General features: G+C 43.5%; 1 protein-coding gene across 1 annotated transcript; it reads right to left on the bottom strand.

Moving 5' to 3' along the window:
- Nucleotides 1-1,775: 1,775 nt before the first annotated feature.
- Nucleotides 1,776-17,024, bottom strand: LOC118310708 (trafficking kinesin-binding protein 1-like). Its single transcript, XM_047331917.1, has 18 exons — nucleotides 16,847-17,024; nucleotides 16,179-16,373; nucleotides 13,682-13,758; nucleotides 11,167-11,283; nucleotides 10,845-10,945; nucleotides 10,583-10,688; nucleotides 10,417-10,495; nucleotides 10,155-10,285; nucleotides 10,000-10,074; nucleotides 9,732-9,869; nucleotides 9,571-9,647; nucleotides 8,770-9,018; nucleotides 8,299-8,579; nucleotides 6,687-6,805; nucleotides 5,940-6,147; nucleotides 5,726-5,831; nucleotides 5,248-5,373; nucleotides 1,776-4,324 (listed from the first exon to the last, which is right to left on the bottom strand). The coding sequence occupies exons 3-18, from the start codon at nucleotides 13,730-13,732 to the stop codon at nucleotides 3,730-3,732; spliced, it is 2,559 nt and encodes an 852-aa protein (XP_047187873.1). The 5' UTR covers nucleotides 13,733-13,758; nucleotides 16,179-16,373; nucleotides 16,847-17,024; the 3' UTR covers nucleotides 1,776-3,729.
- Between the last annotated feature and the right edge of the window lie 1,902 nt (nucleotides 17,025-18,926).

Below are 18,926 nucleotides of genomic sequence, written 5' to 3'. Positions count from 1 at the left end.
ATTTAAGAAAATGATTAGAAATGATAAGAAAAATGTTATAAACTTTTAAAAAGTCAGTATGTTTTAAGTACTTAGTGAACATGTAATGATGAAATTTGAACCATAATCGCCATAATCTTAAAAAAAAAGAAGTAATTTGGTCTGATTATAGGTTAGTCCCTAAAATCCTGCATGTGTATGCATGTGTAACCACAACCCTGTATGTGGACATCTGCTAGGATGGAAAAAGATGCAAAACAATTAAAATAATACAAAATGATAAAAAAGCAAAAGCATGTGTAGTCTACACTGTCTTACATGGAGGGATCCAAGCACTCACACGTTCATAAGTGCTCCGGTTTTGTGTCCTAATGGGTGAAGCCACACACTCATGAAAGAAACATGAGCTGTGTGGCTGCAATGAAGATCCAGCGAAGGTGACGAGCAGATGGGCCGAGCTCTTCCTGAAACTGGCTGATGATACGGTCTTTCATTGGCCGTTCTGTCGGTCTCCAACTCTTACTTTGTGTGACTTTCTTTTCAGCTTTGGTCAGCTCAAAGGCATTTTTACTGGCGCCTGAAACAGGAGAAGGACTTATGGCGAGAGCAGGGGCGGAGAGTTCCCAGCTTTGATGCTCTGGACTGCACTCCAAAAAACATGGGAATCCAAGCCCACATATTCATCTGGCATCCGGGAGCACACAACACGACAGCAAACACGTCAAGAGACAACGATGTAGGAAGCATAACTCATTTTAAATGAGTGAATAAAAAAATACACTGTTTTCATGCTGACGGATAGATTGGAAGATTGATAGCACTCTTAAATCTGTATGGTAAATATGGAGCTACCACCGGCAGAAAGTGGGTTGGAAAATACCGTCACAATGTGAACCTCCCGGTGTGTCAAAGAGAAATTTGCTGCACCCAGGCAAGAAATAGCCTGGCACAGGAGGAAAATAAACACTCGACCAGAATTGAAAGTTGGTGTGTAAGCTCATCGTCACATAAAATAACCAATATACTATCAGATATGAAAGGTAGACTGCGTATGTTTCACATCCCAACACCCCGAGTCAGTCGTAACACATGCTGTGGTTGTAAACTAGTGAGCGGGCGAGGCAGAAAAGTTGAAATACATCAGTGATCAAAATAACAGACGAATTGTACCAATTTGACCGGGCATACTTTTACAGGTTAACATTTGATAATCAACATGCAACATATGGGAGGATGGTGGAAATGTCAGTTCAGGTATTTGGTCGTAAACCAAAGTATTCATCCTGAGGTGATCTTTAATCATCTGTAGAAACACTTGTTGAGACAGTGTTTACTGCTTGGGAGGTGTTTGATTTGGTGTGGTGATAAAAAAAAAAAATGCAAATATACCAAATCTCTAATATGGAGGAGAGAATATCTCAGTGACATTTGAAATAGAGTTGGATTAATTTCTTCCAATTAGGCTCCCCGGCATCCTGAGTGACATTTTTTGGTTATTGCTCACCCTGTGGCTAACAAGGGTTTAATGAGCAGCTGTCATTATGTTCTTTGCAACACAAGAGAGACAGACGGTGAAACATGTAATGGATTATGACTGTGCCAACATGTACAGATATATATATATACATGCAATGTTGCTGTGCAAATAGTGAGCTCCATCTGCTGGAGAAGGGTAAACAAGGATTTTCGTGCAGAAGACTTTGATCCTTTTCATAATGGCTTCGTTACTGAATGAGTCACAGTTTCACGTAGCGGGGTAAAAACATGTAGAGAGGAAAATCACAAGCAAAGCAATATTTTTTCTTTGATTACCTTTTATTTGGAAAACCCCCTTGATTACATGCTCACCCCAATACTTACAGTGATGTGTGGTTTCATGGTTACGCTCTACACATAATAGTTCCTTTATAAGTGTGTCATTACTGACATTTCACTGACAATGAACAGTATACATAGTGTGAGTGACAAAATATTTTTTTTCAAAAATGAAAAATAACTTAAATTCAGGATAGGATTTTTACAATAAATAAACACAAGTGCAATAATGATTGTGACCAACCATAATCCTACACATGAAGAACATTAATTATCCAAAAACGATGGTCGAGGCACTATATTGCTTATTAATTTCACCAAGGGAAAATGTCCGTACACGCTTGCGACCACATTTCCCTCATCTCTGTCTCCATCCTCTTCTGAACTGCAGCTTCACCATAGTGATCTGTCCAATCCAGTGGAAGCACCATCAACTTCCCTGTCTAACGCCCAACTACGGAAACTAAATCAAAGTATCTTTGATACTGACATAAAAACTTTAATGATTTGTTAAGTGACTTGTTGGGCTCACGTCAGGAGAGTGAGGTAAGACGGGAGAAAGTGAGTCTAGGGACCACATCGTACTATGGTGTCAATTTTCGATACGTTATAAAATGTGAATTATGATCCAGTGATATTTAGGAAGAAAATGCATGGTGAGTGCTACAGCAATGACAAAATGCCAACTAGTGCGATGGCAGATTTTTGTATATCTGGATGTGTGTGGTGGATTTTGTGGATGTGATTCAGAAAAAGGCAGGGGCGGGAGTACTACATCTAGCCAGCAGAGTCAGTCTCCGGAGCAGGGGATGTGGGGGCTCGCAGTGGGAGATATTTTCAGACAGTTTTTAGATCGATCCGTTCTAAGATATTCTGCTTTTAATTCATCAGTTCAACCCCATTACATATAATCAAATTACATAAATTTAAGTTTCACCTGCACAGATTTGTCGATATTCTGTGTCAAAAATAAACAGCTAAATGCTAATATCACTGTGCTAACACATGCTCACAATGACTATGCCGATCGTTTAGCTGATGTGTTCACCATGTCACTTTAGCGTGTTAGCATGCTGAGGTTAAAGCTGAGGTTGGCGGGAATGTTTTCAGTTTTGCAGGCATTTTGTCAAAAGCCAAATGTATTGGAAAATTTCGATTCTGACCTTCTACTTGCACTAGAGGAAAAGTCAGAGGACCATTCGAGTTATTAAAATGGATCCCAAAGGGGACGAACCACAATTTATTGGTAGAGACAAGCACAAATTATTTGACTGTAACTTTGGCAGCCTCATGGTGACACCACAGGGACATTTAAGGGATCGCCAAACAAGAATTCATCATCTCAGAACAATAAATATCGAGGTCCATATTTCGCAAATATATAAATAGGTTATTGAGATAATATGTCATTTTGGACCATTTCCTCCCCTGGAGGCTTTTTAATGAACGAGTTTGATAATTTGGGAAATACACTATTGGCTTTCTTTTTGGAAATAGGAATTATATTTACTTATTAATGAGGGAAAAGAAAATAAGAGCATTTCCGAGAATGTTGAACTTTTCTTGTTATTATTATCATGAGTAATGGGGCATAAATATATCATAACTTGCATTATACGTTTGTAGAAGAGATTTCACAGTTATCTCAAAAGCTGAGCACGCAAGATTAAAATTATCTGTATCTGCTGTGCGTACCGGGTGAACCAACCCTTTGAATTACTTTGCTCTTCATTCAAGCATGTGTCACCATCTAAAAGCACAAGAAGGTTGATCGTGTCATGTAGTAATGAGAAAACCGGTCAGTAGTACCACGTTGTTGTTGTGAAGTATGAACAGTGTCAGTCAGTGTTTGGGCTCCAGGCGACTGCTCAACAGTCAGTCCTGGGCCCTGCCTCGCTCTGACCTGGGTACCCTGATGGCCAGCAGCAGTCCAGACTACTCCTGGGGCCCCGGGGCTTTCATGGCCATGCTGGCCCCGACCATGGCTGGATAACTCCGGTTTCTCCTCAGTCCATCAGGCCCAAAAGGGGAGCCAGATCTGCGAAGACCACCCAGAGGCCCCAGCATGGGGCTGGGACTCATTGCTCTCCCCCCTTGAGCTCCAGCTACACCCAGTCGCTTCACCTTATCCAGCAGGTTGAGGTTGTGGTAGGTAACGCTCACGTCCGTTTGGCTTTCGCAGTCCCTCCCTCTCTGCCTACCCCTCATCCCCCCAGTTACCTCCTTCAAAATGGAACGGGCTGGTTTAGAGGCCAGGAAGTTGTCGTAAGAGGGGCTCTTGAAGTCGAACCCTGCAGAGGTTAGCACGGCTGAAGCTCCCGGTCCTGTGGGCGAGTTGGGGGGGGTAGAGGGTGCCAGAGGATCAGGGTTGGGCGGTCGGTTAGGAGCGATGGAAGTGCTCAGTAAGACCCCTCCGCTGCCCTGACCATGCTCCAGGCCCTGGTTCTGGTGATACATAGCTGCTGAGATCCCTCTCTCCTGAAGAAGACGCACTAACCCAAGAGAGGTGCTGGTGGTGCGCGTTGCATCTCTACAGAAACACCAGCAATGGAAGTCAACATTATACCCTCAGCAAAATAAAGTTGATCAAAAACAAACACAACTCAAAAAGTTGATCCTAGTTGCGCAATCTGCTCTCTTTAGCAGTGCATCCGAACTATAGCTCCTGAATCTGATTAACTTTCTTGGAAGATTTCATGTCTTGTTTTGAGAATTTTTTTTAAAATTAACTTGGTGAGTTACAGATAATGACTTAAACTGGTTACAGTAAGAGTCAATCTGCAACTTGTCACCTTGTTATTTTTCCCAAAGGAGCAAGAAGAAGACATATTTTTTACATTTTAGCTCATGATGAAGTTAGGGATGTCCAGATCCGATATTCCATATCGGTATCGGGGCAATATTGGCCAAAATGACTGGATCGGATATCGGAATGAATAAAAAGTAAAATTCGATCCGATACATTACAGTAAACATACCAAATATGCCTATTTACATATTTACTAAGCCTTGAACAACATTCCGGCATCATATTTTTGATGTAAATGTATTATTATTTGATTAACAGTTTACAGTTCAATTTGTTTTTTGCTTGTTTGAACGGTGCTGACCATAAAACATTCTGCCAAAAGTTCTGTGGGAAATAAAACAGCAGTATTCCATAAATCAGTAATGTTGCCGGCTATGTATCTTTAGGGGAGTTGATTATTTGTCTTAGAGATGAGTACGAGGTTTTAGATGGCTAGGTTAAGCAAAGTGCATCCTGAACAATGCATTATTAGTATTCTATTTTAGCGTGGGGAAAAGATTGTATCAGATTACTATTGGATCGGTATCGGAAGTTCCTCAAGGTTGCAGGATCGGTATCGGATCGGACTCAAAAAAGTGGTATCTTTACTTTTTTTTAAATTACCCTGAAGTTGAAGTAATTTGCTGGTTTATCTGGAGACTTGCCTGAGGTTGGTTGACGACTCGGAGGGCCTGAGACTGAGCCTACGGGGCGTGCAGGGCGTTGCAGCAGGAGTACCCAAAAGAGTGCTGGTCATCACGCAGGAGGCTGATGCTGGGACTGAGATCAGACTGAAAAGAAAGCAAACAGGACGGAATGACAATTTGACAAAAGCTCCATGAAAAGACGGCAATTCTTACTTATTTCAGCAACTTAAATTGCACCTTCATGACGTCTCAGCGTAAGAATAGCACAAAAGTGACATTTGTTGCGCAAAGGGGATGTTGTGATGTTGTTATGAACATGAAGAAGCACCTGCATGTATTATTTAGCACCTTCTTACTGTCTAGCAGAAATGAGGATTGATTCTGGTTGCTTGGACATTATGCCAACATATCGATGTAATTGCAATATGTGGAATGAAATAAAAATATGATTCCTTATATAAAAGGAAACGAGCCATGAAAAGAGGATTTGTCTCACCTTGGTGTGACCCGCGTCAGCTCATCAGTTGGGTGAAGGATCCGGCAGGTCGTGAAGGTGTAGGTGGAGCTGGTGTGGGCCATGCATTTACCTGGGTAGTACGAAGCTGAAGGTCGCGCAAACACAAGACAACTAGTCATTTTCAAGCACCATGACACAACAATGTGACAGTTCACTTACAGCATATAGATGTGTTGTATTGTTGTGCCCTCACCCAGAGCATCAGTGTTGCTGAGGTGTGGCGATGGGGATGGAGAGGAAGGAGAGGGCGGAGCGACGCTGTGCAGCGGCTGCCCGAGGTTGGTGTCGGCGGTGCCTGAGGTGGAGGGCAGAGCTGGGGAGGCGGAGGCTGAGGACGTGGGCAGATTCTGGAAGTATTGCTCACCTGGTTCATCCTCTTCGAAGCTGCCCCAAGGATAAACCTGCGGAAAACGTGCGGCATATCACACCAATGATACAAATCACTACATTTGTTACACGTGGTACTAGTTTAGCTACTGTTACAAGTCATATTAACCATTCTTTAGTAGTATAAGATAACTGTTTTTTGTTATTCATCATGTCCCTAAATACATAAATAAATTTAGTCTACCCTAAATCTTTCCAAGCAAGCAAACCTTTCTCGGTGTTGTGGTTAGTATGCACTGTATTTTGTTGTTCTTTCCCAGCTAATTTAACAGTTAATTTGATGCAGTATTTCATTGCAGTCTGTTTTCATTAATACTGCAAAGAAGTTTGATTTCATTTCCTCTTTAATAAAAGAGAAGCGTGAATCTCGTTATAAAGTTGATACTTCAATTACGGAGTAGTTAAAACGTAACTATGTGTTTGCAGTGATCTATTCATATATGTTAAATAACAAGCCCAACACATCTGATTGACATAAAGAGATGAATGATATTGCATGAGCAGGACCATGAGTCTCGCAGGGTAGGACTTACACACACACACACACACACACCTGCTCCAGCTCTAGCTCAAGGGGTCTGTAACCCTTCGGCACGACTCCAGGCCTGGCGTCCAGAATCACACCGAGGTGAGGTTGGGCTAGCTGCTGCCAGTGGTGCAGGGTGGCAGAGCCTGCAGGGAAGAAATGAATGAGTCCGCAATGTACTTGACCAATTTTACACATATTCTAATGAACGAAAAAATTAGAGAAATATTTCATATAATACACCATAAGTAAATTGTAAATGGTTGTTTTTATTGTCAGCAGACATTTGATGCTTTTAACATGTAGTTTTCCTGAAAAGACTTGTGATTTTAGTGAAAAGAATATTAATTAATAGACCTTCATATATTACCAGGAGAAAAGGAATAAAGTTAATCATCAGCAAGTTGTTTATCTGTGATGAAAACCTGTTGTGTGGTATTGGTACAGGGACAAGTTGACAGTTGTTCAATTTTAATTAACTAGATATCACACATCATATCCGATACCACTCTAGCTAATACAAGACTGCAGATTATGAGAAAAAAGCCTGACATGTGCTGTAACCACTAAAATGATGCATTTAATGAGAATAACTACTCCTCGATGTCTGCCTAATACGAATGTCCATTGGAAAAACAAGTGAGGAGGAATATTGCAGCATGAGCCTCATCTGGCCGATGTGGATGACGAACAAAGATGGCAGGACTACAGAGACACTAACAGGCAGCGAAGAGCGGAGGAATGAGAGGAAAATGAAATGAAATGGAGGAGCATTTAGAATGAGAAAAGTTTTGCTTTTTTTATTAGTCAGCCATATGGATTTGGAACAGAGAAAACAAGCAGTGACAGAATGAACAAAGAAAATCATAGTACAGAAACAGAGGCTGCATAATAAACAAATAAGAAAGAATGACATAAAGAAAGAATAATGCATATTATATGAGAAATGAGTGTAAATGCAAATAAACATATGTATATCGACAATGGCAACAGTAGCATTTATGTATATATGTGTGTATATATGTATATGTATCACTAAGAAATTTGAGTTGCAATCCAGTGACGTCACATCAGGTGCTCTCCATCATCAAGGTTATGTGTACATTAACACTTACTGGATAGCTATCTCTATATATTGTAGCTGAAACATCCCTGTACTAAGTCTGTTTATAGCAGAGGGAGGTCATGAGGTCATCCCCTCTTTGCTCCACCTGTTTAATCACGTGTGTGTGTGTCTACAGCCAGCCTCGGGGCTGTGTGTCTTTGTAATAGCTGTGTGGAGATGCAAAGCTGCCTGACTTGTGATGGTGCATCAGAGACCAGAAAGAGTTGAAGAGCATGAGTGACAGAGGCCTCTCTTTCCCCTCCCTTGCTCCCTTCATCTTCCTGCTCCCGCCCCGGTCCCTGGCCCACCTCCTTCCTCTCTCTCTCTCTATCCCCGCTCCGGTCTTCCTCGCCCACCCCCATCCTTTCTCTCTCTCCCCCTCGGACGTTTGCCCGTGGCGGCTGTCCCTTCGACTTTCCCTCTCCGTACCCCAGCCTCGCTTGCTCCCTTTCTTTGTGCCAACTCCTCGGTGCCACTCACACTCCCACTTCCTCCCCGCCTTGCAGCTCATCCCGCGCTCCCCTCCTCCCTCACCTTCAAGTGGTTTGACGATCTGGAGTTTGTCAGGGAGGTAGGGCCCTCTTGTGGCCCACAGGTGGAGGTTCCCGAGGGACATGATGCTTTCTGAGGGCGTCAGCGCACTCTCGTGGCCCAGAGCAGTATGCAGGCCCCCGTGTCCTCCCCGCCTTCGCTCCCTCTCCTCTTCAAAGAAGCGCCTCTCACTCAGGTTGTTTTGTCGACGCAGAGACAAGCGACGCAGGGCCAGCCTCAGGTCCTCAGCACCAGTCACTTTCTTCTCTCGGCCCTCACTGTTGCTGTCAGAGCAGGGGTGAAACAGAAACCAGGGGTTAAAAATATTAGGTTAATGAATAACTTGAAATAATCATATCAGTTTGTTTAAAAAAAGGCTTTTCTCCACTCTTTGATCCCTGAAGACGACCAAAACTGACCTCAGTCTAAACTTCTTCTGTAACTTCACATCTGTAAAAGCCCCCTCCTCCTCACCTATCCTGATTAGATGCCGTCTCCATCAGGATGCTCTGCGTACGGTTGTCAAGGGCAACGCTGTCTCCACTGATGTCACCACCATATATACTGGAGTGGGGTGTGGAGAGGCCGCTGGACTGAGGTGATGTACGAGCTGACAGAGACTGGTTGGAGCCCGGGATGTTGGCGCTGGTTGGAGTCAGTGAGCGCTGTCGGACTGTCTGATTGACGTTCTTGACCGTCTCAAAAACGCGCCTGCGATGGATTCTGCAAAACAATCAGCCACGAGAGCGTTAGGCTGTGACGTATGCAGTTAGTCAATAACACGTCAATGAATGGAGGCAAAGAACCAAGAATACTTTGGTTTCCCACATCTAAACTAGACACTACACTGTCCTATAGCTCTCTGGATTATCTAGCATGCTGACGTTGAAGAATATGAATGTAAGTCATAATGTGTCATAGATAAATAAAAGCATGTGACACGTAACATGACATTTTCTCTTGGCCAATAAAGTTTGCAAAACTGTCATGTAATTTGTAAAATTATTCTTTGGCAGGTGAAGGATGTTAACCTGCACGTTATTTTCTGACTCCATCTTCATATTATTTTTGCTTACTTTTTTTTTCACTTTATCAATAATTGGTGTCTTTAACATATTGAAAAAGCCAATTCCCCTTACTGTAGCCCACACTGTAAGCAGTACCAAATCATTAGTTTCTATTTTTTTAATTATTCTGTAAAATTGCAAAAAGTAACTTATATTGGCGCTGTATCCCATAGTTTGTGTAATATCAGGTACAGTACTTGATCCATACTTTTGTTCTTCGCACTCAGGGTCCTCCAGACTTAACTCCTTCCTCATTGTTCCCTCAATCTCAGCAGCCAGAGAATCCTGCAATGCAAAAAGCCCGTGAAGAAATTTAAGATGTCTTGTAAACACCCCCCCCCACACACACACACACACACACTCCCTCACCATCGGGTACAGTCCCAGGGGGTGGTAGCGTCGAGGGGTTCCTGCAGTGTAGTTCCTGTTCCTCAGGTTCTTCAGTTCCTCCTGAGCTTCATGCAGCATCTCAATGCACTCCGAGTACTTCGCCTCCAACTCCTGCAGCTGGTGTATTGTAAAGGCCGGATTTAACTTTTGGTATTAACCATCAAACAGTCTGGTATCAAGTCAGTACTACGACGAACACGGTGTTTTGAGTGTTTTGGTCGTAGCAGAGCAGTGGTGTGAAAGTTACCTCCACTGTGAGCTGCCTTTGGGCATCTTTAGCTGCAACCAGGTGTTGAGAGAGCTCCTCATTCTCTACTGCATACTGGACACACATTGTGGATGAGTAGAAGGAACACAGAGCACGATAATAGTCAGATTGGTGTCTGTACATGCAAAACCCACGGATTTGGCTTTCTTTTGCAGATCCACTATCTGGGAGAGGAGGTGTGTGATCTCCTCTTGCTGTCTGGAGGCGTCATCAGTCTTACGAGCCAGTTCCTCAGCTATGGTAGAGATTTGGAGACTGGACAACCCTGCCAGGACAGATGGAGTGAGAGTTTAGCTCAGCCTTCCGAGAGAGGAGGAGAGAGATGTGTCCCCCCCCTGGTAGAAAGAAGATGAAAGCAGAATGAAGGACAGAACTAGGAATGGAGAAAAAACTTACTGAGTTCTTTCACACAATCACTGACAAGCTGCTGCTCCTTTTCTTCATAGGTTTCCGTCTCTGACTTTAGATGGTGAGCCTGCGGACATCCACAATGAATCAACTCATCCCCACTTATTGCATTCACTTACAATGCGCGCTGCTGTAGTTAGTGTTCCGACATAACCTCTGAGCGGAGTGACAGGTTCTCTTCTTCCAGCTCTTTGAGTTTCATCTGGAGTTTGCCGCTCACAAAGCCCCCGCAAGCTGTTTCCACTTTACTCTTCTTACCCCTTCAGACAGATGAATACAAAGCAGAACGGACACTCACGGGTCAACTCTTTCTTATGCCCCCCCCCCCCAGTGATAGCATCCCCAAATCATCATTGTTTAGCATTAAACCGACTGGGAGAAGGAGGGATGTTAGTTATCAAAGACAATATGCTCACGTTGGGGAGCTGCTGGATTCGTCCTCGCTCTCCTCAGCCGCATTGGTGTAAAACTGCAGCAGCTCATCCTTCAGGTTCAACTCATGGTGCAGCTGCGCCACCTGGAAAAGGTCGGACAATTTTCATAACTCCTGTACGCCTCTATTTCGATGTGTGCATGTGTGCGAGTATCTGCGGCACAAACATCTATCTCATATGGATCTGCTTTGACCATAGCAAACTCCATGATTCACCGCAGTGAACCTGGAGAATTGAGATGTAATTAGTTTCTTCAATCTGAATGTGTGTGTGCGCTTGTGTGTGTGTGTGCGTATGTGTGCACCTCCTCTGTGATTTGTCCAACTTGGATCTCCAAATAGTCATTGTGCTCCGTCAGAGTTCGGTTCTTCTTAAGAAGCGACTGGCCGATCCTTGCCGCCAACTCCAGGTCTCTCTCTTTCTGTTGGTTGGAAAGTAGGAAGAGAAAGGAAGAGAAGGAAAGAAAAGAGAAGACATAGTTGACACTTGAAGCTGCCTGCAATAACAATTCAACATTATTTATTCCTGCAGGTGTCCTGAGGGGGTGGAAAAATCTAAGTGGAAAAAAAAACCTGATTGATTAACTAAAAGTTGTAATTAAATCTCTGTCTGAAACACAGCTAGTAAGACGATGATCCTTCAGAATTAGTATTTGTCAGTAAAATAACAGCTGGAACTAGGATGATAACTGTCCCCTGACTATGGCTTTAGTACTTTTGTTCACAGAATCAACTCTGTCAGGTAAAGATTTATTGTGACGGCATACAGATAAAATCTAACAAATAATCCACCCTGGTTTAATGGATAAACTGTGGCACCCGATGAAGTCTAGGGATGCTGCATCAAAGAAGCCAAGAGACTCTGACATGTTGATTCATAAAGGTTTAAGGATCAAAGTTATACAAGAGCTAAAATATGATAAATCTCATTTAGCACAAAAGGACAAAAGAGACAAAAGGACAGCAGTAAACTGATCTGAAATTTTTTTTTGACAAAGAGCAACCTAAAGTTTGTAGGAGTTTTTAAACTCAGCGTACAGGAAGAGTTAGTTGAAGATCATATTGCTATTATTGCATATTGGTGTCTTGAGTTTTCTCAAACTAGAAAAACAAATATATATATTTTATTTTCATAAAACTACAGAAAAAAAGAACCTGAGTATTGTTCTTATAGAGGCTGCATGCCAGATTTTAAAGCTGGTAGAAACTAATGAGTCATCAGTAAACAATCATCAGCTCTTTTTAAAGTTCCAAAGTAGAGATGTTTTCAAATTTCATACCAGGTCATATAAAAATATTTTAACTAATTTAGTTAACTTGTCTTGACATAGCTCTTTCCCTGATGACTGGAAATGTGCTACTGCTACAATTACTGCCATGTTTTATTTACATATTTATTATCTTAATTATATTATTATTTCAAGGATACTACTTCATTGAGAAAACTCTCATTGACTATCTGCCAATATTTCTTAATTTCTTCATCTACACTGTATACAGCTTGGCTTTAAATCCAATCATCCTACCGAAACTTTTACCTTGCACTAAAAGAGAAAATTAAATCAAGGCTTGATAAGTGAGCTGTAGTTAGTGATGTATTTGTAGATCTGCATAAAGCATATGATACAGTCAATCAAGATATTTTTTTAATATGGACACTATCTGGAGCACTAGCATGGATGTCTTCATCTACTACCTAATAGGGTGAAATTTGTTAAAGTTTGTAATGCATTATCCATGAAGTGTACAATGGGTATTCCACAAGGGTCAGTGTTGGGTCCTCTATTATTTAGCCAATAAAACATAATGATCTCCCTCAACAGCGCCATGATATAGTACATGATATAGTACATGATATAGTACATATATACAGTAACAGCTGCCAAACTGACAATTGTGCTTCCGGAAAAGAGGACGCACCAATTGCTCGATCAATCGTGTCTCCGTCTAAATGTAAACATGACAAAGACTTTCTCACTTAAACCATGGTAAAACCTCAGCATGCTGATATCCACATCGCAAGTGAAAGAATCGACAAAGCCACTGAATTTAAATATCTTGGTATGATATTGGATCCAAAAGTTTTACTTTAAGGAAGATATTAAAATAAAAAAACTTTAAAACCATAACGTACAACGTGGCAAATTTTTAGATGTATTAGAAAGTGTCAGGCAAGATATTCATGCATGCTACTGTCTGATGCTTTCCCATATATCTTACTGCATTACATGGTGAAACTTGCTTGAATCCAAACTGTAAAAACTCGGAAAAACAACAACCTTGCATTCATGTCCATCACTGTAGGGTTCTGATGTGTGCCGGAGAAATACATTTTTACTAGGCTTTGAGAACATCTTAAATGGTTAGGCCCCACGTTCACTATGTGATTTCTATTCTGCACCCTCAATCAACCAAACTACCATTCTGCATTTGGACAACCAGCTTTTTCTGTAACAGTCACAAATCAGTAGAACCGCCTGCCTGATGATGTGTCAGGCGGCAGATCTGTCAGCACCTTCAAAACCAACACAAAGGCTGTGTGTAGTTTTGTATTATGTGTGTTGTCTGTTTTTGTTTGTGTAATTTTGTTTGTTGTTTCTTACTGTGTATTTTGGTATCTAGTACATCTGTTATAGTACATCAAATGGTGATATTCATCTTTTGAGCTGAACAAGGTCCCTTTTCAATAAATAAATGAATAAAGTGCAGGGGTGCAGCAGTATCCTCCCTAATGTAGTCTCACAATTTGACTGATTCAAAATCTGCCACCGTGCAGCTTTGAAATTCACTGATAGATCAGATGACCGTACAGCATCTCACCTCCTCCAACAGACGTGTGACCGCATCGATGTCATGGTACGTCTTCGTCATCTGGCCCACTCTGTCCGCACATAGCACTGCGGAAACATGAAACACACAAACTCGGTGAGGAGCAGGTAACAAGTAACAACTTACCCCTCTGCTCATCACTCCTGGTTTGATACATCTACAGCGACACGCGCGCGCACACACACTGCCACGTTATATAACGTGGCATCCTCTCAGAGGTGATGGACGGGCCACGTTTAGGACGCGACACGTCAATCACTTCCATCGACGCTGACACAATGTTAGCGTTCGAAAGAGCAGGGCCGCGTTGAAGGGGAAGAGGTGGTTTTCCATGGCGCACAGCAATTGGGTGTGTTGCCCTGGAGGTGACAGCTCTTATTGATTCAGAGCTCCAATCAATAACATGCTGTACAAAGTTATTGAATGCGTTATGGTCAACCCACTGTAATCCTGTTGTACAACAAACAGCGCACAATAATTTGATTGTTATTTCATTAAAGCGCCTTCATATTTGCACAGCGTATGCAATTACTCACCCTGGTTCACGCAGTGTGTGTGTGTGTGTGCTTCTGTAAAATTCCTCCTAATGAGGAGTTAAACCTTTCATTGGAAAACGCACACAACAGTTTTAGAAATGCTACGCAATGAAAAAGCACTTTTATTAATCAAAACTGTGAAAATTGAATCTCAGTCCACAAACAGCAGCTCACACCTCAGTCTACTGTGTACCTCAGTCAAATCATAGTACGCAGCGATCAAACTCATCACACATATAATCATATCTTTCCTTGTCTGTATTCGTGACATGCTCGTTACCTTTCTTTTCCTTCTTATAGCACCAGTCATCCGGCTCACATTCATCCCTCGCTAATCTCTCCATCCTGCCCTCGCTGTCCATCTCCTCTCGGTTTTCAAGATGTCCAACAAGCAGACATGACAACTGATGCAAATACTGATCCGTTCACTTTCTCTCTGTGTCTCACTCCTACTGTTCAGCACAGGAGGCCCAGAGCTGGAATTAACCTCCGCCCACATGCACCCCCCCCCCCCCCCCCCGCCCCCCGTGAGAGAGAGCGAGAGAGGCGATGAGATGAGAGGGAGAGCACATCCGTTTTGGAGAAGGCTCTACTGCTGCTGGGATGAGACGAGGAGTAGAAGCTGTTTCATGATCGGACAGGAGAAGTTGCAAGATGGAAAAAAGAGCCATTAAGAGAGGGAGGAATGAACCGAGCACCGCTCTCTCCCTTTGTAAGTGCTGACAGAGGTCAGACGTCTCTCAGCTTCCTTCATGATGACCAACCTGAAAGGTCAGTGGCTCGATCCCAGCTCCCCCCAGTCCGCATGCCGATGCCGTCCTTGGGTAGGACACCCAACCCTAAATTGCCTCAGGGGGCTTTTCCGGCAGTGTATGAATGTGTACAGTATGAATGTGACAGAAAAAGGACAGTGAATTGCAGTGCTGTGTGAATGTGTGTGAATGGAAGAAAATCTCCACAACACTCTGAACCGACCTAATGTCACAAAGAAATCCCTGAAGAAGAAGAAAACTCAGCAAATGGTCGATTGAAACCCCACAAAAGTCAAAAAGCACTGATGCTTTTATATCTGGTTCAAACGTTCAGAGAACAGCTATAGTAACATCAAGACTAAAGGCTGCATGTAGCAGGGCGCCACCTTGTGGAGGGAGGCTGTAGTGTCAGTGTAGTGTGATATCACAGAAGAGAAAGGACAAACTAGATTGTAGGTGATAACGAGAAGTTACACACATACACTAATATATTAGAAAAAAACACTTATTTGTCTGTATCATACAGACTTTATTAGCTGCACACTACACGCTGAATGTGGCACAAAAAGCAGACTACACGCTCACATAACTGTTTGTACAAGAAAGCCTCTGCGGACAGGCCTATCCTCCAGCCCCATGCATCCTCTCTCTGAGCCAAGTGGTGGAAGAGAACAAGAATGATCTTGATCCATTAACAACAAAGTATTGTTCTTCCTGGGCCAACAAGTGAAATATTACCTGTTTTGATTTGGGCTTATAAAAGACCGTATGGTTCATTCAAGGGTTATAAAATAAAAGTTCCACCGGTTCTGACCCACTGTACCCTAACTTTACTAGTTTAAATCCTTTTTTTGATTTATGATTTCCGTTTTTTACCAACTTCCCCAACAAGCACAGTAGATTATCTTCCCAAGAACCGTACTATGGATTAAACACAGGCATGTGCCCAGGTGACTAAATCCTTCCCTTTTAAAACCATGTATTCCCACAGCAGCCCAGAGATTAAAATCTACTGTACCTGGTTAATCTCCACACTCCCCATCTACTTCTTTTCACCACATTTCCACAGTCTGATTTTCAAATTGGACAACTAAAAAAGTTCCCACACGCTTCATCAAGAGCACCAGCAGCACTGGAGATAGGTGTGTATATATATTTATATGTGTTTGTATATGCTGAATATGATCATGTCAAACTTACAGAAGTATTTGAGTGTCTCTTCGATCTGCTCGGTGGTAAGGTCGAGCCTGGCGTCCGGTGCAACGAGGGGCGTGTGCAGCCAGTCATCGTGGTCATAGCCGTAGACGGTGTCCGCCCGCAAACGGTACACCGGCAACTGCTCCTCCAGGAGACTGATGATCTCGAACTCGGGCAGGTCGGTGCTGTTGCACACGTCTGAGCGACGCAGAGAGGAGAGGGAGGGAAGTGAACATACGGCATGCCTGGTGCTGGACTGCAGGCTGTTCTGTGTGTTGGGAACTGATCGTGTGAAAACACTCACACACTCACTGCTTATACTTAATATCTACAGTTGACGTACATCACTGTCATCTTTACAGTGCCCATTGACACTGAATATTATATTTTTTTGTTCATAGTATATGAAAGAGGGTCTTTGTAGCAGAATCGCTACACAGATATTACAGTGTAGATAGAACAACTAAAAATAGCACTGGCTGTTATTCTTAGTACAAAAAAGTACTAAAAATAAAATATATTTCCAATGTATTGCAGCTGTATTTGAATTTTTTCAGTTGAAAAAAATCAATCATTTGTAGCCCTTTTAACACCCATTGGATCCTCTGAAATACCAACTGAAATCAAAGCTGTGTTTTCCTGCAGTAGTTCCCTCATGCACACCAACCAACCTGTGATTGTCTCAGCGTCCCTGCAGTCCGGCGGCGCCGGGTGCGTGTCAAGCTGGCTACACTCGCCCTCGCTCACATACTGCTCCTCGAGGGTGGGCCGCTGCTCCGGGTCGGGGTCTGGATCCGGGTCCAGGTCTGGGGCCGGGGGCAGGGAGGGGGCCGGGGAGGCCAGCTTGGCTCACCTCTCACTGGTGGGCTGAAAGAGGGGCCATGGGCCTCCGGAGCTGGCGCTCCTCTGGACAAGCAGGGGGACCAAGTGAGGGGCAGCAGATACTCACACCTGGGGAGGAGAGAGGAAGAGAACCGGAGACCTTTACAGAGTCGTGCATACTAGTGTTGCATGCTCGTCCACGCCGATCAATGCATTGCTCCCTTTCCCTACAGAGTCTTTAACTTTAAGTGCTGGCTCTGACTCTGCAGCGTGCCACCTGCCAGCAAGCTGCATGAATCACAACCTGCAGACACCCCTTTTCATCTGTCGGGAAGTGAATTAAAAGGAAGAGGGCAGGGTTAGGAGTGACTCCTGATAATTGCATGATATAATGACACGGGGTAACATAATGCATCTAGTTACGGGAAATTCGTTTTCCTTGTATGCCGACATGGGAGTTTAGATAGCAGCTAGAAGTACTGAACATGCAGCTCTTGGGCTCTTAGCGTTCAGTTAAGGCCTTTTCAAGAGCGAGGATGCCTGACAAACTTTTCAGCCATCAAGAAGAGCTTCCTCACAGACCCAGACTACAGTCTCAGGTGTCTACATCAGAGCTCATAGTGACCTTGCAGCGCTGTGTTTTTATTCCGCAGGGATCTGTGTCTCACTGCAGATGCATCGTCAGCAAACAAGCCACAGATCTGGATCATGAAATGCAGCTGTGAGTGTGTGTGTGTGTGTGTGTGTGTGTGTGTGTGTGTGTCAGATCAAACGGCGAGCGGCGGATAACAGAATACAAATCAAGGCAGAAACAAGGCCTGTGTGGATATGCATGAGTGTTTGTGTGTCAGCTGTGAGAATAGGTGGTTGCCACTGTAGTGTGCATGGGAAAACAGGTCATCTGGTGATGACGAGTGTACCTGACATTTCTTTTTTTTTCCTACAGATGACAGGACACGGATGACAACACTGACAGGTGAAGGTGAGCTGATGTTTTTGCACATAGTCTGGTCTCTGGAACGCAGCACTACAACCTTGGGACGTCTTTCTCAATGCGGCGGTTTGAATAATGTACTCACACTCTCCAATTAGTACGAAAACCCATCTGGCATTTTTTTTTTCAACAAAACTCTTTTCATTGGGCATTTCAAAAATTAAAACAGTATGCGTGGATGACGGATGATTTCAGATTCATACTGAAAATGTTGCACAAGCAATTTTGATATTAGAAGTCATGCTACTGTTCTATGAATCCACTTAAAAGCAAAGCGGGTACGAGTGGAATCACCGGTGTAAGGTCCAAAAGAACACGACTACTGTCCTGCAGCTGCTCCATGCTGCGGCTGGCAGGATCCCCAATAAGTAGGCCATGGTTCATTCATGCATGTGGCACAAACAATGTTATTTGAATTTCCTGTCCGAGGCTCCGAGGGCGTGGTTTCATCTACTGTACATCAGCGGGTTCACGTCTCGGATGCGCATCTGTGGGTTTTGTTGTTGTTGTTGTTGTTGTTTTTAAATCGTGTCCTCAACGGTGTCACATACTGATGATGATGATGATGATGATGTCCGAAAAAAAGAACACCGCGACCAGCTGACCCTATGATGCATGACATGCAGATCATCTACTCACACGCAGAGAAGTGACTGATCCAAACGGGACCCTGGTGCGTTCAAGGGAGGCGAGGGAGGAGATGGGCAGATGAGACTGGTTGTTCCCACGATGAGAAACGGTCTGACAAACAGTGTGTGTGTGTGTGTGCGTGTGTGTGTGTGTGTGTGCGTGCGTGTGTGTGCAGGCCGGACAGCAGCGCTCCGGTCTCTCTCCGCAGCGACAGCAGCTCTGGATGGTCAAGGTCACCTCCGGTTGGTTTCCAAGGGGGCTCCAGGCCCGGTCCCCTCCTGCCTCCCCGCGTCTCTTCCCCGCGT

The sequence above is a fragment of the Scophthalmus maximus genome, chromosome 5 (genome assembly GCF_022379125.1).
Source record: "Scophthalmus maximus strain ysfricsl-2021 chromosome 5, ASM2237912v1, whole genome shotgun sequence".
Lineage (NCBI taxonomy): Eukaryota > Metazoa > Chordata > Actinopteri > Pleuronectiformes > Scophthalmidae > Scophthalmus > Scophthalmus maximus.
Note: the sequence above shows the minus strand (reverse complement) of the source record. Positions and strands in the feature narration are given on the sequence as shown.